Raw genomic sequence first — 20,971 nt, forward strand, 5'->3', positions numbered from 1 at the left:
TCCCCCCCCCCCCATTTCATCTGCATATTATGGTATCTTCTTCCTATTGTATAGTTGGTGCTTCTTTCTTCGGTGTACGCACAAACTAAACAAATTTTATTGTAAACAAAGCAAAAATAAAATTGTTGCTTTTAATTGATGCTATATGCTTTTATCGTATCCCTATAAAAAAGTATTATGATGTGATGTCTGTCTGTCGGCATTGCAACAAAAGGTAAAAAGGTAGAAGACAATGGCTGATAAATTAATGTACATCACCAAATTATCCCTTTTGTAGATAACAATTAGTGGTTGGAACAATGGAACACTTGGACCAACCAATCAACCAACCAATCAAAGTCCCTAAAAGTTCCCAAAGTTATTAAGCAAACGAATAAGAAAACGTCATAATAAAACTTTGGGGACTAGTTTATTGTCGAATGCCCCCTCCCTCAAAGTATCTCATAACAAGTAAATTAAATTTCAGTTTAAAATCAAGTTTAATCTTCCTTAAAAGTTATTATCTTTATTCATTAAGTTAATGTTAAATAATTTTTATTCTATCTAAAAACAAAACAAACATAAAATTAAATATGTTTGCTTTGGCCTTTTTTAGCCGTTCTGATTGAATACCTTTGTTAGCACTTTTAGAGCTTTCCTCCTGACCACATCCTTCCTTTCTTATATCCCACCCGTTCGTTCGTCTGTCCATGCATATTTCCGTCATAAAATATTTCCCCCCTTTTTTCTTCTCTATCCCTTTTTTCTGTTTCCTAAGAATTTCTTCTTAGATGAAAGAGAGAGTGATAAAGACCAATCCCTAAAATTAACTTCCTTACAAAACAACCAAAAATCATAATTGTTTTAGTAATAAAAAAATAAATATAATAATATCAAGGGAACGTAAATATTCTAGCAGATATTAAAGATAGACGGCTAATTTTTTTGTGAAGATTCCCAAGAACATTCAAATTAAGATAGAATGCCCTGATTTTGTATGAAGATTTAAAGACCACTAACTTCTACTCCACAATTTGAAATGTCCGTTGACATATGTTACTGAGTGTTTCTGATGTATATACTTTTGGAAAATATGATTTTTTTTCATTGCTATTAAAGATACTTGTTTCAAATTTGATAAAAGATTATCATGGACAAGGAACAACGTTTCCTTCTATCTGCTTGGTTGTTCTTACTACTAATGAATATTGTTATCTCTGTTTTTTTTAAAGTTTTTCTTGTCTGAAGCTTAGGATAACAAAACACCAAACTGATTGATTTCTCCTTATTAGGAAAGCTTCACATATGTCCCGAAATAGAAATTGGCTATTTTACTTTCAGATTTAAGCCACGGGATGGTTTTAGGCTATTTTTAAGCCTTTCTTTTCCATTTTTTATACAACACCCGTAGATGCTAGGAGCGCAGCTGCTAGTATTTATATTTTGCAAATTTTTTTTTGCTGTTTTATATGGTAGTACAAAAATGAGTTTCCCTTTCTAACATATACATAAACAGTACCTATATTTTATCTATCTTTCTATCTACTTCCCCTTTCCCTCTCTTTCTCTTTCTGTTTTAGCCACCTATATAGCTGTGTGTAATTCATTGCTCGTATTGGTTTTACCATTAATGTTTTGCCACAAAAGCATCACATTACAAAAGCATAATAAAGTGAGTAGAAATTATGGTGTAAAAATGAGGGGAAAAATGTTTGCAGAAATTACCTTATATAGTTATGTGCATCTCTAAATGTAAATATACAAGTGTATAAATTTGGCAGCAACAAGGGCCTGGGTGACAGTTGGTGTGTGTGAAGTCAGCTAGAAACATACAAACAGACCAACGGACCAACGATACTTTACCAATTTGTTTTGGAGGCAATAGGTATTTATAGAATTTAACACATTCTTATTTTTAAAAGCGAAGCTTTTCTATAATAAGGTTTGTTTGTACGTCTGAAACGGATAGCTCTAATCGTTATTTATGACATTATGATTTCTGTAATAGATAGGTACGATATAAAAAGTGTAGGAATAGTATATTCTTACTTGAAATTACATTTTAAAACATTGATTTTTGTGAAATTGTATCTTAGGTACACAAAATGTGAGAATGTCCTTATCCTGTATATAAGCAATTTCACTAGAAATTAGATAAATTTTGTTTAGACCATGAAATTTAAATGTAAAAACAATTCTAGACTACCCTGAATATTGAACAATAAGCAAATCTGTACTACAATTCTTTCTATCTTTCTGTCTGTATTGTTTTAAGTATTTTTAAAGTCTTAATTGGTGGAAAAATTTAAACAAAAAAACTCCTAAAAACGTTTTCGTAATTTGTCAGCTTAACAACTTTTGGGACTTTCATTATATTTTGATTAATTGGTTCATTAATTTGAGAGTTTAAACGTTTCAACTAATAATTGTAATCTACAGAAGGGGTAATTTTGTGTATTATCATTGGGGATGTACATTAATTAATCGGCCAACTCTTAACCTTTTAAATCCCTTTAAACTTCCTCAATATAATCTCAAATTTACACGGGGGTTAAAAGTTATCAAACATTATGTTGATGTCAAATTGACGTTTATTTGACCTTTTAATAAAAAATGTAAGTAAGACGGACAACATCCATTAAAGCGAAGCTCTACAAATCAAATGGAAATATGCTTATTAAAAGAAATATATATTGACTGCAATCAAAGAAACCTAATGTCACTTCGATCGAAATATTAAAAAAAGTTTGATGTCGTCAAACAGTTTTCGTTTTTAGACTTGATTAATATTATTTTGCCAGAAAATTTACTCGAAAATTTTGACACCACTGTTACAATTTTGACACCCACTTTAAAACCAAAATCTAGGGGTTGTATTATAGATATCAAGAGGGGTATATTTTTAGAGTTAGGAGGTTGAATAGAACCCTCATAGGTGTCCAAACACTCACTCAAGAAAGTGTCACTGATTTCGCGTGCAAATGTTTGAATTTAAGGGGGGGGGGGCGGGGGGGGCACTTTACCTTAACGCCTCCCTTGGCAGTTTTAGGGGATTTTAAAGGGATGTGGGGTGTAGAGTATCCACCCCCTTTAATTTTTCTAGGGGGTGGATACTCTTCTGTACCCCTCTGTGTCTAATATGTAGTAGGATGAATCGTCATTTATTAAATCATGCTTTGGTTTAATGGTCGATAACGGACCTAATTGTTTAAAAGTCATAAAAGCAAAGATAAACAGATCATACGGACAAACGAACATTGACTGCACGCACTTTTAATCTACTTATACAAGGTATTTTTTTCTCGAAATCTGAGCAAAAATTTTATGCAAATATGTTGTTTAATATATTTGATATTAATGAACTATCGTTATTATACTTCCTTATAAAGATGCTCTGCTTAAAACATGGTGTCAAAACTTTCTATGAATAACCATTTGAAAAATCATTGTAATAGGAAAAATTTGTTTAAAATAGATCATTCGGACTTTTAGTAATCCTATAATATAAAGTAAAGTTTTTTTGCCTGTAGCGAAGGATCTCGCTAACCGCTGAACTAATATGGTTCTTCTTTACAGTGAAGCCTCTTATGGGCTCTGAGATGGTTTTAGGCTATTTACTTTCCTTTAAAAATAAGTCTGGGTATGGATTTAGGCTATTTTCTGCATTTTGAAAATAGAGCCCCTAGATGCTGGAAGCGCAGCCGCTAGTGATTTAAAAAGTTGAAATACATTGTTTTAGAAGTTAGGTTTTGTTTAAATTTATTACTTTATGGATGTTATCATCCTTGTTTTAAAACCATATAGTCTCGTTACATAATAAGGCTATAAATTGATCTGAAACACATTAAAAAAATTTAAATAGCACATAATCTTGTCAACTTGTCAAGATAAAATCAAAAATGTAAAAAGGATTTATTAAATAATAAAAATAAAGACAGACATACAGACACTGTTATGTAATATTGCATAATTTTTTTTTAATTACTTTTTAAGCATTGGTTTTCAAAATCAGTTATGTATATTTATATTTTCTGTTTATGGAAAAGCTTTTTTTTATTAGGGTAATTTGAATTAAAGCAAATCTGAACTTATCATAACATGAAATCAAAAGTAGCTTTAATTGGCTTGACGTCCCCTCCCACCTCCTCACATTTTTAAATTCTTGTAATTTGGGATATGACACGGTGTCATTGACACCCCCCCCCCCCCCCTTCTGTGTTGTGTACTATAATGAAACTTAAACGTATTTATGCAATTAATACAAGTTAAAAAATTAAGGTAAGTTTCCATAATTTTTTGTCTTAATCTTAAGATCTCACTAACAACTGAACCGTTTGTTTTTATCTATTTTAGGGAACCTTCACATAAGTCCCGGGTTGGTTTTAGGCTATATTTTCCATTTTAAGACTTAGGATGGTTTTCTGCTCTTTTCTACATTATCAAATACAAAGCCCCTAGTGGCTAGGGCACAGCTGCTAGGTTTATATAAATTATTATTATTTAATTTCTTTCGGAGGGTTTGGGGAAGGATGATAAGAGGGGGAGAATTTTTAACATATTTGTTATGCAATGTAAAACCATGTTGTAGCTATTAAACCAAGCCCAATTTTAAATAGGCTTCAATATATTACTTCTTATGTCCTTGGGGCTAATTCTAATAAACGTTTTTCATGTTTTGCAAGTTTTTCTAAAACAATTATTTTTTGCTACTTTCATACGGAATTTGATGAAGTCATAATATTAGTTTTACAGGGAAAGAAAAATGTATTCTAAAACAACATAAAAAAGAATAAAATAAAGGAGGCTAATTTGTTCTTTTTAGTAGCGAAGCTACTCTATAATTCGAAATATCCGACTGCCCGTCCGTCTTTTTGAAAAAATTTCGGAAATGCGATTTTCTTAGCTCATATTTATGATAGAAGACCGAAGTAACAACTAATTTCCATACTTTTACAGTAGTTTTATGCTCATGCTATTTCTTTTTAGATACACAAAACTACAAACTGAATTTAAATTGCATAAAATGCATTTTTTAAGCATAATTTACCTGATGATAAATCAAAACAAAAAGAAAAGAATTTTGTCAAAGATTTATTGTCAAAATTTGTATACTTATTCGGATGTAAATCAAGTATTTTTGCAGCGAAGCTATTCCTTAATTTTGTTCGTTCGTCTGTATGGAATTAATAACGCATTATTAATTTTTTTCTTGTGAAGATCACCAATAAGCACCACGTCGTCAAATTGTTAAGTCCGTCTGTCTATCGGTTATGCAATAAGGTTATTAGTTTTTTTTGTAGGAAGGAAAAATAAAAAGAATTATTTTTAGAATATATTTATCGCATCGTATTATGCTCTACATGTTATTTTTAGTATTGCTGAGATCCGATTTTAATCCAACGGATATTAATCAGTTTCGAAGCCATACTGGAAATGAAATTATCATTCAGCAAATTGTTTAAGCGGAATTGTAAAGTGTTAAAAAAATGAATAAATGCATCTTTCTTCATTGTAAACCAAATTTCACTAGAATTCAACAGTCAAGATTTTTTGTTACAGTATCCAATTAAAACAGCAAACATAATAGAGAATTTTTAAAATAATTTCTATCTCTTATGACAAAAAGTATTTTTTTTTGTCTTAGAGATCTCGAAATTGCTGGCATGACTGGGCAATACTTTTCAAGAAAGCCTTATGAAAGACTTGGGATATTTTTGGACTGTTTTTGACAGAAACTGCCCTTCCTTAAAGGCTTAGAGCTTATTTGATTTATTTCAGATTTTTTAGATTTTAAATCCAAAGTATTGTACCTAGCTTTCTTTTTTTCTGCCAGAAACAAAAAAATTTAAACTGCAAAAACTATAAAGTTAATATCTAACGTAAAAAAATCTTTTTAGCTGTAAAGTAGAAACAGTTGAATTAAATGGTGGAGATAAAAGTTAAGATCTTAATCTGTTTCATAGATATTCAAATTATCCTTTGAATCATGTTTTTGAAAACCAACTAATTTTAGTATCAATATTTTGATAATGACATAATAACATACAGACTGACATATGTACTAACATAAAGACAAACACGGCCATACCATGTTGAAAGCACCAGTTCTCGTCCGATCACTGAAGTTAAGCAACTAATACATTGACAAACTTTAAAGTAAGAATATTCATTTAAAGGTATGAATTATATTAAAACTTGCTGCAAAATTAGGATTTGTTTAAGGACATATTTACATTTTTAAGGACTTTAGAGATGCTTCGCTTCAAATATTGTACCTTGTTGTCCTTGGAATCAAAATTTAAAAATCAGATGAATAGGATGGTTTTATCATACAAAAGTTGTTGCTGTCAAAAAAGTTAAAATTCAGCCTGTTTTAAATATTCTTAGTGGTAACAAGTTGCTATACTTTCTAAATTGTATCTAACTGTTACAGGAATCATCATCGAAAGTTTGAAAATTCAAACATGCCTAAATTAAAGTATATACATAAAGACCCTATTTATAGTAAAGCTTCGCTGTTAAAACATAGTTTGCAAATGATTTAAACAGAATCTGTATTCATGTTTGTTTTGCTATACAACATTACATGTTTAATTGCAATGATTTTAAAAGAAAGTGAAGTTTTACAGAGAGGAAAGGGACATTAGATTTTAGATTTTACTGGTACCCAAACTTTTAAAACCTTATCTCATGCATAAAAAAAACTTTGGGGGTTTTAATTAAATCTTTATTGATAAGTTCAGAATAAGAGTGTCTAATCATTTCAGCCAATTATTTTAAGTTACAGGAAGGGGTAATTTTACTTTTCAAATTGGGACATAGATCAATTTATTATCCATTGTCTTATCCCTTAAGATCCCTGAAAATGTCCATTACATATTATGAATGGCAGAAGGGTGCGCCACTTGCACGATTAAAAGTAAAAGTTTGAGCATTGTAGGGATATGTAAAGGGGGAGAAAAAAATAAACAAAATTACATTTTATCAAATTCGGTGAGATCAATTAAAATTTGTATGGAAGGTATAATCTGTGAATTAGTTCTTTTTTTTTGGTTGCCTAGAAATTTTTAAATAAATCTAAACCACCCAATGATATTTGTAAAGCCTAACACGACTAATTTGAACCAGCATTTTCTGAGATATTCAGCTTTAAAAAAAAATACTGCTTTATATCATAGGATTTTTATTTACCATTGAAGTATGAGTACAAATAAAAAATCTTAGCTGAATTTTCTAGCTCTTTTTCTGATATTTAAATCCTTATAAGTTCCTGGTATAATTTGCAGATGAAAGGAAGATAGAAAATAGGTTCCTAGTATAATTTAAATGTTACATGCTAAATTATTGAAAAAATAGATTACTCATTGGATTAAGATTATATTTGTTTATGATTTTCAAAATGCTTGTCTTTGTGGACTTTCATTCACCTCCCAAAACTACGGAGGCATTAGAAATATTCTTTTAAATATGAGAAAGTTTTTTTCATTTCTCATAATGTGCTAAAAATTTTTGCAGATTTTTATGACTTCATTTGTAAAGAATCTATTTGTTGTGAGTGAATTACTTGTTTATTTTAATAGGCGTGGAGCCTTTTTACACACTAAAAGTAGCAATTTTACAGTGAAGTTGAGTAGTTAACATTTCAATAATCATTATTTTAGGAAAGACTTTAATTATAGCAATTTACATCATAATTAGTGATTTAAATATGATATATTACTAGTGGCTACGTCCCTAGCACCTAGGGTTATGCATAGAAATGTTTATAGAAGGGGCAGGAAATGGCCTAAAACATTCCATAGGATTAAATCAAAAAGAAATAGCCTTAAAACATCCAATTACAACTCAATCAGTTCTGTAGTAATTGAGATCTTGTGTCCCAGACAAAAGAAACATTACTATTTATTGGACTAGCATCTACGCCAGTTAGGGCCTCTTTTTTTAGGGGGGGGGGGAGAGGGAAGTTGATCCCTGCCCATATTTAATTTCCGCTTTTTCTTAGGAGGGTGGTGTTACCCTCCCTTAAAATAGTTGTAAACCTCCTTAAACCTAAGAAAAGCTACATTGTGAAGGAGAACCGAATCAGTTCAGCGGTACAGAAAAACAAAGACATCCTGTTACAGTTATACAAGAATTATTTGTTTTCTCAATGTTGAAGAGGTATCTAAATGCACACAATCCCACATTTTATTCTTTTCTGTTTCAAATTATTTTACAAATCTGAAAACTTTTTTAGGATGAAGTTGTTTTGTATCTTGTCAGTGCTGCTAGCACTTGGGCTACACCAAGTCAATGGTCAAGATGATGCTGCCCAACCTCCTCCTGATGGTATTGTTATATAATCTACTAGCGGTTACAACCCTAGAGGCCTCTAGTGGCACTCTAAATGTTTTTTTTTTTAAATTATACGTTACCTTTCTGAATTGCGTTGAAGTCTATATGTAAAAAAAATTCGATTTTTTTGTGATTTCTCTTAGGAGGGTGATGGTACACTCTCTCCTAAAATAGTTATAAACCTTTCTGGAACCTATGTATAAGAAGCTACCCTGTTAAGGAGAACCCGATTTTTTTCAGCGGTTAGCGAGATCCTTCAGTACAAACAGACAGACAAACAGATAGACATCCTGTTACTTTATTTTAATGACAGATTATCTTTTGGTCAAAAGACAGACACATTTCTTTTTTTTTAATAAGGATGATTTTTAAGCAAAATGTATAACTAAAACCCCACAATGTAAACTATATTAAGAGACTATGTACTAAATTTTATTTTATCATTATAATATCTTGAGAAATGAGTAACAAAATAGAAATGTAAGATATTGTTTGTCTGTAAATATTTAACAAAAACTTATAGCAGGACAAAGTGTCTCAAAAATCATCCACGTGACGTCATAAAAATGCGGGACATGAGAGGAGAAGTGGGAATGAAAACCCCTAAATAAAAGATGGATAATCCCTCATTTTTATGACGTCACATGGCTGATTTTTATGACACTTTGTCCCTGTACAAAAACTTGAATGGCCAATAATATAGATGATAACGCTGCTGCCGATGGTGCTGATGGTGCTGATGCTCCTAAAGATGATTGTGAGGAATCTTGGGAATACATTGAGTTTCTCAGAGACATCAGGTAAACAAGAAAAATGGTGGAGGATATAAATCAAATCATTTCAAAAGTCATTTAGTGTTATAGATTTTTATATTATTTTTTGCTAACAAATAACATCAACCTAATTTCTTGCCTTTTAAGCAGTTTAAAGTCCTAAAAACTAAGTATTTGGAAAGCACTCTCCTCTAATTCAAACAAGTTTAACTTACAGTGCAGGAATAAATGTTAATTTGAAGAATAGAGTAAAACACTAGAGGGAGAAAGGGTTAAATAACTGTATCTTCCCATCGCAACCACCTTGTGCAACCTTTCTATTGGGTCATTGAAAATCAACCAATGGTGTTGCTTTTATTAACACAGCCAAGTAGCAGAAAATAATTTAGAAGCAAACTATAAAGGTCTTTGAAAAAGGAAGGGAGGTAGTTGTCTGTATATACATCTATACTATAGATCTGTCATTTGAAGCCAAAATAATCTTGAATTGTTTTAGTGACAAGACTGAAGGTGTACTAGAAGACATAAGAGATCAAAAGACTAAAGTTGGAGATGCTCTGACTCTACAGAATGTTATCAGAGACACCATGACTGAAGTAAGTTCAAAATGAATATTATACAATTACCTACATTATGATTAATTGTTTTTTAATTTGCAAATTTAAAACTTACCATTATATGGTTTTATCAGAAATAGATGAAATTGAAAATTATTTACCAAAATTTCAGGTTCTGGCCATGAGATCTGCAATCAATGACAGAATCTTCCAGATCCGTAAGGAGGAGATCACTATTTGCAAGGAACAAGGCATTCAACAGGAAGATTATCTTGACGATTTCAGGTATTGCCAGCAATAAATCTTACCAATAATACTTAAGTTTCATTATTACATCTATGTACATTTGTATGATTAAAATCAATTGAATGAAGATACAATTATGAAAACTTACTATTATTGTAGAATGGAGATTATGAGCATTCTGTTGCAACTTGTTGACAAGAACACTACTCCTGAGGAGGTAATTCATTCTGATGATAATGCTTTCAATTATTTTACATAATTAATCTTGCATTTGTATATAGTCGATACTTGCCATATGTAATGAAAAAAAAATGTTTTGTCTGGAAACTAAACCAACTAATTCTTAATTTTAGCTGAAGGAGATTGGTGCATCCCTGCTTGATTTCAGAGGAAAGGTGAATGCTGAAATTATGAGAGTTCTTATGATTCCTCAGGTATGATTAATTTAGTATTTAAATTGAATATATTAATTAAAATAAATAATGACTTGAGAAAACTAATATCTTAAAAGAACTTAATCACACATAATTTGAATTTTCTAAAATTGTGGCAGAGCTGTCCAGCTGTTAAAAATATCTCACTGGAAAAACATACTGACAGACATCCTATAACTCCACGGTTTCGAGTAGATAATAGTTATTTCTCGCATTATATTATAAACAGCTTTCTGTGGATATAAAATGTACCCGAGATGCCGAATGCTGGGGCTGAAAAACCTGGTTTTAACCTATGAATGTACATTTTTATATTCGTAGAAAACTGGATATAATACGATGCTAGACATAATTTTTTTCATATGGCTGAGAACTGGTTCTAATCAACCGGTTATTAATTGGTTTTAAATGAATATGAGAAATATATTTTATTTATTTGTGTAGGGTCAGGGTCCTGCCCCTCCTCCAACTGAAGGCTGTGATGAATGTGATGTTCTCACCCAAATCAAGTAAGGAAAATTTGCTAATTTTAAATTGAAACATAATTGGACAAAACAATATTGGTTGCTTTTTATTTCTCTTTTGCAACTTTACTTCAACAGCTTTACATGCATTGGCATGCACAGCAATTCCCTTAGTGGTGAGACCAATAGAGGGTTACAAAAGGAAAGAGTAGCATTTTCCTATTTAAAATAAGGGAAATGTTGACTCCCTATACACCTCCACATTCTAGAGTTTACACGTAGGAATGAAAGAAATTACTGAAATATCATGTTTAAAACAGCTTAATATCAACTTTTGAATACTTTAGGGATAAGATTGAGAATGTTATCAACTGTGCTAGTGCTGAAGATGGTGATGCTGATGGTAATTACTTTTTATTTTATTTTCATGTAGTATGTTGGTACTTTCAATTTCAAGCATATGAATATCAACAAAGTGGACTATAAATTCATTCAAGAAACTAATTATAACAGATACTGATCTATACTATAGATGTATATACATACAACTACCTCCCTTACTTTTTCAATGGCCTCTTTGGTTTGCTTCTAAATTATTTTCTGCTACTTGGCTGTGTTAATATAAGCGACACCATTGGTTGATTTTCAATGACCCAATAGAAAGATTGTAAAAGGTGGTTGCGATGGGAAGAGACAGTTATTTAACCCTTTCTCCCTCTAGTGTTTTACTCTAATCTAATTATTACTGATTAAGATGCTGCTGCTGATGGTGCCGATGCTGCTGATGCTGATGGTGGTGATGCAGGTGCTGGTGGAGATGGAGAGTGTATGCCTCCTCCCATGTACTTCATGGACATCATGGAAGTTAACAGGTACAATCTAATATAAATGTATTCCATTTCCTAAAATCTATCTACACATCTATCAAGATATACAATAGTATACTACTAGTTTCTTAGCCCCTAGCCACTAGGGGAGGGCGAAGGAGATCAGGAAAATAGCCTAAAACTATCCAATGACATTTATTAAGCTTACCTGAAAATAACAACTAATTCTAACTAACAGTTTTCGAGAACTTAAGCTTCAGGCAAAAATAAATTACTACTTTATACATCTTTCATCTGAACAGCTATAATCTTACTTTCAATATATTTTGCAAGAATGATAGATGACTACACTGAGGCCCAATTCCAGAAACTGTTCCAGTCCATGGATGAGGCTGACAGGGCAAAGATTGAGGCTTCTCTTACTCAGATGAAGGACATTAGGTAGGGTTTGAATTAAATTACCTGCTATATCAAGAATCATTTATAAGAACAGGGTTGGTAACATCAGTGAATTCATTATGATGGTGTAATACTCTTAACTTACAAATTTTTATATGTTTTAATTTATATCAATTAAAAAAATATGTCTTTGTCTTTCAATAATCATAAAGACTTAAAATAGAGTTATTAAATTTCATTTAGCCAAATATTTCCAAATAAAAAAATCATGTACATGAAATATCAATAAATTCTTTTATAATTTGTAGACTTATGATGCAATGTAAAAGGGAGTGGCTATGCACAAACTCACATATAATGTGTTACATTGCATCAATATAGTACTCCATAATTTTAAAATGTGTTCCTGCAATTAAACAAATTAAGTCATCTTACAATTTAGCAAATCTTTATTTTTACAGAAATTTTAGTTATCTTTCTTTCTTATCCTTGTAGCAAACTTTTTTCTCCTGATATAAACATATTTTAATTATTTGCAAAGAAAAAAAAAATAAAGGTGTAAAGTAATTGATATTTTTTTATGGTCTTGAAGTGCCTGTGGTTATATTACATCAATGCAAAAAAAAAGAATAAAACACTAGTGAAAAGAATGATTTTTCTAATAAAAGTCTTGCTTTATTGAATTTTGAAACAATCTTAACAAAACTTTATTTCAGGGAAATGTTGGAACAAAATATTCAGAAGCTTTCAAGGACCACAGTAAGTGATTTGTATGCTGTAAAAGCGTATTTCCAAACAAGTAGCTTTCATTACAGATTTTCTATGCAAATTTACAATAGATGCTAGTTTTACTGATGGTTGTACATCTCTAATGATGATAGACAAGATTACTCTTTCTTTAAATTGTTTTTTTTTATTAAAACCTTGCATACACTAAGTTTGAACTAACCAATCAAAATTCAATAAAGTACTCAAAGTTTTTGTGACAACAAATAATATAAAAATTTGGATAACATTGTAATTTACAAGATCAATGTCCTCTCTCTCCCTGAGTTTATAGATAAATATTTATTTGAAATCATAGATCTTGTTGTTCTTTCCATCATACATCATGTAATCAATATTTTTTTAAATTAAAATGTCTAATCAATCTTAACTAAATTAAACTAAACTACGCATTGCATTAATATTTTTAGATTGATTACCATGTATCATTTAGGGAGATGAAAAGATCAAGAAGGTTGTTATTTCTGGACTGACTGAACCAAGAGATACTCTTGATGATCAAATTAAGGAATGCCTGGAACAATGTGGACAAAGTAAGTCAATGATGTCAGTTTTCTTTTGGGAAACTTCAGTTCTAAATAATAATACTCAAATATTTACATTGAAACATATATTAAATAACTGTGTAATCATGGGACTAAACATTGCAATTACAAACATATCATTATTGTTTGAAGCAAACCTTTCATATATATATTTGGAATTTGACAAATCATTGAAATTACATGTTTTTTAAGTATATCCATTCAGGAGGAAGAAAATAGATAATTCACATCTTTTTTATCAAATTATATAAGGACAAATAGGGGTGAGAATGTTATTTCAAGTTATGATTAAATGATTACAGGTACTTGTGAGGAATCTTGTGGCTACCAAGAAAGTGTAAAGGTCAGAGATCTCATCCAGAAAATAAAAGAGGATATGGAAGCAGAAGGAGCTGTATTTGAAGATGTGGTGAGAATTTATGATTATTCTTTTAGAGATAAAGAACAATTATACAATAACTGTTCAGTGTCAAAGAAAATTTGAATCATGTTATTTGGACTTTCTAACAGATTAGGCATTTTAACATTCCTAAAACATTTACTGAAATTCAAGCCACAGATTTTTAAAAGACTAATCCTTATAATAAAGTAACAGGATGTATATCTGTTTGTCTGTACTGAGGGATCTCAATAACCGCAGAACCCATCACTTTCTTCTTAACAGGGTAGCTTCTCATAGGTCCCAGGAAGGTTTATTATTATTTTGGGGGAGGGTTCCACCAACATCCTAAGAGAAATCACAAAAAATCAAAATCATTTTTTTATGTAGAGACTTGAATGCAACATAGATATGTATAGTAAGGACTTGAATTATTATTTTTTTTAAATCTTTAAAGTGCCACTAGATGCCTCTAGGGGCGTAGCCGCTAGTGATATATAACTTGATACTAAATACAGTAATTTAATGGTTTTAGAAAGATGAAGCTCGCAGATCCATGATGTCTTACATCTCTGGAGCCAACAAAGAGATGAATGAGATTATCAAAAAGAAGGTTGAGAATGAAGGAGTTTTGGAAGACTGCGATGAAGAGAAAATGACTGTTATAGATCAGATAAAGTTTGTATTATTATTCTTAATGAAATGTTAAATGTTTATATCAAACTTTAAAGTAACACAAATATGTATGTTACATCCCATTATTAACAATGCAACTTTAATACTCTATCATTTATTATATATTACCTGTAGTAGATGAATAATTTCACCTTGATTAATGAAACATATTTTAAGGGGTCCTATGTGGATGATGATTAATACAACCATCTTTTCTGAGGATGCTGGTGAAACCATGGTTATGCTTGATGCACTTATTTCACTTGTTAATGCAAGTATTGATGTAAGTACAAATTGTTTGTTATGGCTACTTAACGTTGATCTTTGAGCAATATTACTTGTTTGTTTCTTTATATATAAAAATAAAAATTATAACAATTTTATAAGAATCATGTTGGTGTTAAGTTATCAATACTCATTATGATACATTTTAGAATTTCTGCAATGATGAAGGACCAACAACTAGACCTCCTGTAACACAGAATTGTAAACTGGATGAGTACGAGAAGATTGCTGAATACGTTGAGAAAATTGATGAAATCATTCAGGTACTATGGAAGAAGATATTCATTTTCTGATTGTCTTGAACTGTAGATACCAAAAATAATGCACCTTTTCTTTTTTTGGCTAATTTTTGATAATTATTGGTTCTTAATTTAAACTTTTTATTTCAGGAGAAATTGTTCAAGCCCACTGAAGATAGTGCAAAAGTTGATGCTCAGCTTGGATTTCTGGAAGTTAAACAGATGTTTGATGCCAGGTAAAACAATTTGAATCAATGTTATATAAGTATAAATATAAATAAATGAGTATAAAAAAATGAATTGCTCATACTGAGAGTAAAAATGTTTATTTAGAGTTGAGGAGTTATTCAATGGAGATGTTACTTGTGGTGATGAATTGGATTACCTCAAGAAAGATTTGATGTAAGTTTTTTCCAGCTTTGAGATGATATTTGAACATAGTAAAAATATTTTAAATTAATCAATACTTAGCTAATTTATTCTAGTGACATGTGATTTTAGGGCACAATTAAACAAATGTATGGCTGAATTCATGAATGGCAGAAGAAAATTTAGTGAAATGAGCAGAATTGAAAGAATCCAGGTAAAAACAAATCCAAGACATAACAGTCAAAATCATCCCATAAACTTCAAAACTTTCTTAGTCCCCAGTAGCCTGTCTTTTAAAGAATTAAAAAGAAATAGGGGGTTGGTATTTTACCACAGAAATTAACAATGTAGATGTGATATTATCAATCAAACATAGATTATAATCTTCATCATAAATGCTGTCTGCCCAGACTGTTTAAAAAGGGTGTAAAAATTACTCCACATTTATATCACACATTACTCATATAATGCATTTCATTGTTTTAGTGTACCAAAGATCTGAGAGGACAAATGGAGGCCCGTCGTGCTAAATTGCTTCAAATGGAATTGGATAGTATCCAAGCTGCAGCTACAGAAGGGTAAGTAGTTCATTCTTGATGACAAGATTATCTTCTAGATTATCTGGTATATAAATAGTTGGTCTGCCAATATACATTATTATAATTTATTCATTGTTTCAAAGATATAAATTTGATCCTTGTCCTTTAATATTATTTCCTTTGGTAGTATAAATTTGTATTACTGAAAAGAATTATTGGTTGAAAAGATTTACCACAGTAAATTTATAAAACTTTGAGAAGTATCTGATTTACAGTCCAATGTCTCCTTGATTGTATTTTAAACATTGCTTTCTTGAAAATATTTGTACTTAATCCTATTCTTTAATAAAAAGTAATATTTTTGTCTGATGCTTAATATTTCGGAAAATCTGAGCAACTAGTGTATAAAAAAAGAAATAATAAAAAAATCTACATTTTAATTTTAGATAAATAGCACTAAGCCTAATTATTTATGACCATATTACAAGTTTCTAATCTAATCATATCCTGAAATAAATTGTCACTAATTGAACATAAAACTTGCCAATTTACAACAAGTCAGATTGTGCAATATTACACTGCTAAAGTGGTTGTTGAATGTAACAAAAATTCATCATTTGTATAAGTAAAGTATGTTTCATCTTAAGAACAAATATTTTACTATAACTCTATTAAAAGGAATTGTTATAACAGAAATTTTTTGTATGTCCCTAAAATAAATTCTTGAAAATTTTGTAGCAATGTTATTGCACTAATTAACAAACACAGATTGCAAAAAAAGATTAAATGAAAAATCTGTTTCTCGTGATTTAGATTTGAAATCAAGTTTGTTTAATTGAGATTGATACTATCAAATTTATATCTGTGGGATAGAGGAATAGTTCAATGGAATATTATATACCGTGTACACAAGAAAATCTTATCCCACTAAAAAAGTGAAATATGTCTTTTTCTGTAATTAAGTTTAAATATTTATAAAGTAGTCAATCTCTATTAATTACTGCCCTTAAAAAATATTCACCTTTTTTAAAATGATAAATGTTAATTATCCTTGAACAAAAACAAAGTAACTTTCCATGTATTCATGCAAAATCTAGATTTAATAGGTTGCACCTTTTAATCTTTATCTAATCATTTTATCTTAAAAATCTTATTATAAAATCAGGAGCAGTATTCCTAAATAAAAAGAAACAACAAATTTACTTGTAGATTTTTTAAAAGGATAACAATCCTTCTTAGAGGGATCAAATGATCTTTGAACTAATTTTACTGGAAAAAATTATGTTAGGTATTAATTTAAAACTTTGGAAAATAGTATACTGAATTTTGTACTATTTTCTTTTTAAAAAATTACCTATGAATGGATAGAAAATGAGGCAAAGAAAAAGGTGCAATTATTTAGGTCTTATTATGGTACAGCAAGCTCTGATATCTGGGACTATTAATTATGTAAGTAAAATGTAAAAAAGTCTTATTCTAATTCATTTTAAAATTTTGGTTTTGTATTCTTAGTATTCTTTGAATTACATAATCATTTGATAAAAACTATTTATAATAAATAAAAATCTATTTCCAAAATTAATAAACAAAAAAATATTTCTCTATAATTTGAACATTTTTAAAATTCTTGTTGAAAATTTTTCTAGCATTATGTGTTGCATAATATTCAATTTATTATTTCAACAACAAGAAGTGTTATATCCAGTAGCAGCAGGGTTTGTAAAATTAAATATATAATAACTGCAGAAAGGGAGGGGAAATTAAACTGTTAATTTTAATGGTACCTTAGTTGTAAAAAATGAAAGTTTTGCTGAAAACATTGGGTATTTTTATTTAATCTTGGTTAACTGAATCAAACCAGCAGCGTTCAAACATTTCAACTGATAATTATAATCTACAGAAGGGCTATTTTTGTTAATTAATATTGGGGATGTACATAAATTTATCACCCAATGTCTTTCACTAGTTGTAGAGTAGCTGTGCTACATAAAAATGTTTGAAAAATAAAAAAAATATGGTTCTTGGATTAATGATGTATCTCATAAATTACATAACACCATAATGCCTATGAATTTTCAGGGATAAGAATAAATATTATAAAAAATTGTTGCAGTAAGGAAACAAATATGTTATTATGCCATGGTACTTTATGGTTTGACAACTTTACAAAGGGTTGAGAATGGGGCAGAAAAATAGCCAAAACCATACCAAGGCTTGAATCTAATATAAATAGCCTAAAACCACCCCATGACCTGTGTAAAGCTTCTCTAAAAAAGATAACTAAATCAGTTCTGTATTAATCAAAAACTTTATCATCAGACAAAAAAACCTTACACATTCACACTTGAGCTAACCATTGAATGTAACCACTTTTCATTGGTTCTAAGAAACACAGACACAAAACTTATTGATGAAAAAATTGAAATATTGCAAGATATAAACAAAAACTATTGTTTTAGAGATAGCATAGTTTTTCCGGAGGAGGGACAACAAAATTAAGATTTAGGTAAAACTAAAAGTCCCATTTAAAGAAACTTTTACCAACAAATTTTTATTTAACAAATGTTGTCCAAGGAACTTAATATAATCTTAAGAGTCTCTAATAAACCCTATAACTAACCAATAATGATAATATAAAAAAGTAAAGTTTTTTTTGTTTGTAGCTAAAGACCTCATTGTTCCTCTTTGGTTTTACTTTGATTAATGACTTGTGGTAGTTTTAGGCTATTTTTCTTACCTCCCTTAGTGGCTAGGGGTGAAGTAAAATAGTATCCCATCTAAAATTTGTAATTTTTTTATTGAAATCTTTTTGTAGTGGAGAGGCACCTCCCGCAGGGGAAGCAGAGGGAGGACAGTAATTGAGCTAAACAGGTAAATTGTTTGCTTAATTTTTGGAATCAAAATCTATTTGGCATCTCTCTTTTTTGTGTATCTCCATATTATAATTTTTATATTTCTTCGGTTAACATTACATGTTTCTTTTCTAGTACCATTTGTGTATCTATATTTTTTTGTTGCTTTCCCCAAAAGTGATCACAGAAATCTAACCTGACTTAAAAAGTTAAAGGTCTCAAAGAAAAAGGAACCCGCCCCATATTTTCATTCTTAAAATAAGGGGGAGAGGATTCTCTGCTCGAGTAGGCATTTTCAGGGAAATCAACTTTTTTTCAGAATGCAATAAAAAAATCAAACTCCAGTCAACGACGAATAACAAACTGCCAAACAGTCAATTTTGATTTATTTCAACAGTCAATTTTATTAATTTTACAGTCAACTTCAATTCCTACTGCCTTGTTCTACTGCCAATAAAGTCATTTTCAAGAATAATATCAGCAAAGCAAACCAAATTTGTTAAAACAATGTTTTTTTTCATGTTTTAACATTTGCTTATAATTGCTTTTGTTGTATTATTTTCCCATATATTACTGCCTTTAACTAAATTTTACAAAAGACTCATAAATTGGGCATTCTTATGTTTTTCATTTTGGATGGTATCTTTGTTAAAGAACCATCTAAAATTTGGTCTACTGTATAAATACTGTAAGAAAAAGAAGGATGATAATTTGTATTATTTACAAAGTCCCAACAATCAGATACTTATCATGAATGTGATTTAAATATTGTATTTTTATTGTATGTTGTATTTTTTTTTGTATATGTTAAAGTTATGAAGTAGTTTTGATAAAAGTTCTTATAATGGCCCTGTGTATTTTGTGATTAATTATTGTAATAAAATACAAATAAATTACAGTGACGAAAAAATAAATCTTCTTTATTTACTGAATCCAACATAAAAAATAAAACCATTTTTATGTAACTTTAAAGATTAATAATAACACAAAAAAATAAAGGTTGTTATAAAAGAATAAGATCAGGGAAATGATAAAGCCAAAAAACATCCTAATACATATATATAAAATAAAATAGCTTGAAACTTTCATAGAACCTATTTGTATCTTCCCTGAAGTGGAGAACTCAATCGGTTTAGCATTTATCAAAATGTTAAGCTACAAAGAAAAAACCTTACTACTTAGGATAAAATAGGATAAAACTTTAAAAAAAAAACTTCCATTAAACAATAATAAAAATAAAAAAAGATTTATTGCATCGTATTATAGACAAATTTCCGCAGATATTAAAAGGAAAAATTATAAGATTTAAAACAGTTTTGTAAGCCCCGCGGGGCTAATATCCCGAGCTATCAAAACATTATGATTTTTATTTCATATTCATGGAAAATAGTCGATAACACGATGCTAAATATGATTTCACAGCATTTCTGAGAACTGGTTCTAATCCAGCGGATATTAATCGGTTTCGAAGCAAAAATATTCTCAAACACTTTCATAACACAATGATAAAAATTAAAAAGATAAAATATAAAAAAAACTAACCGATCACACATTATTGATCACTTCCTTTCAATATGTTTTGATGCTTTTTAAATTTTATATTTTTAGTAGCGCAGCTACTCTGTGAAATGCTCTGCTTTTTCAACAATAAGGCATTTTAGACTTTAGCTACGGATATTTATTACGAGATTGTTCCATTCAAAGGGTTACAATAGAAGACAATAACCTGTTTCATAAAGAATTAATGTTTTTATGATTATTCGTTGAGATCTCACTAACCAATGAATCGATTGGGTTCTCCATTTCAGGGAAGCTTTGCACACCGACCTGTCATATTAAAACTTTTACAGGTAAATGGAGAAAGTACCTCAATGTGACGTCATAAAAATAAGGGAGATTAGGGGAGAAGTGGAAAGAAACCCCTTAAAAAAGAGATGGATAATCACTCATTTTTATGACGGCACATGTCTAATTTTTAGCGCTTTTTTCCATTTACTTTAACGTTTTTAATTAGTTGAAAGCTTAGCTCTTGCGGAATTAATCATTCTTGTTCAACATCACAAATCAATATATTTGGTTGGATGAAAAAAAGGTCTATGATTGATAAGGCTCACCAAAACGATTTGGTGGATTAATTTGGCCAATTTAATTGCTCTGGGGCTCAAAAAAGCGCTTGGGTCATTTTCTGTTCACAGATTTTCTATTCAATAAAGTTCTAAAAAGCACATGCTACTATATTTTTAAAACAATAGTAGAACCAGGGATTTAAAGGGATAAGACAATGGCCGA

General features: G+C 29.9%; 2 protein-coding genes across 4 annotated transcripts in view; one reads left to right on the forward strand and one right to left on the reverse strand.

Annotated features, from left to right (window-relative positions):
• Nucleotides 1–20,971, reverse strand: part of LOC145329128 (uncharacterized) — a 532,399-nt gene that overhangs the window by 338,077 nt on the left and 173,351 nt on the right. The gene's annotated exons all lie outside the window — the stretch shown is intronic.
• Nucleotides 1,726–19,596, forward strand: LOC145329116 (uncharacterized). Of its 3 annotated transcripts, none has more exons than XR_013882772.1 (24): nt 1,726–1,864; nt 8,216–8,307; nt 9,017–9,113; nt 9,583–9,682; nt 9,816–9,928; nt 10,049–10,106; nt 10,243–10,323; nt 10,768–10,832; nt 11,135–11,190; nt 11,542–11,659; nt 11,948–12,055; nt 12,730–12,772; nt 13,233–13,332; nt 13,647–13,753; nt 14,259–14,401; nt 14,576–14,681; nt 14,833–14,946; nt 15,073–15,158; nt 15,256–15,324; nt 15,424–15,505; nt 15,778–15,869; nt 17,233–17,279; nt 18,646–18,701; nt 19,002–19,596. XR_013882772.1 is itself a non-coding variant. In XM_080173160.1 (23 exons), the coding sequence occupies exons 2-22, from the start codon at nt 8,217–8,219 to the stop codon at nt 18,686–18,688; spliced, it is 1,872 nt and encodes a 623-aa protein (XP_080029286.1). In that variant the 5' UTR covers nt 1,726–1,864; nt 8,216; the 3' UTR covers nt 18,689–18,701; nt 19,002–19,596. The 3 variants fall into 3 exon arrangements, 1 of the variants encoding a protein (XP_080029286.1); XR_013882773.1 differs by lacking the exon at nt 17,233–17,279 and adding an exon at nt 18,290–18,336; XM_080173160.1 differs by lacking the exon at nt 17,233–17,279.

The sequence above is a fragment of the Acartia tonsa genome, chromosome 9 (assembly GCF_053477335.1).
Source record: "Acartia tonsa isolate MP-2025a chromosome 9, ASM5347733v1, whole genome shotgun sequence".
NCBI classification, from domain to species: domain Eukaryota; kingdom Metazoa; phylum Arthropoda; class Copepoda; order Calanoida; family Acartiidae; genus Acartia; species Acartia tonsa.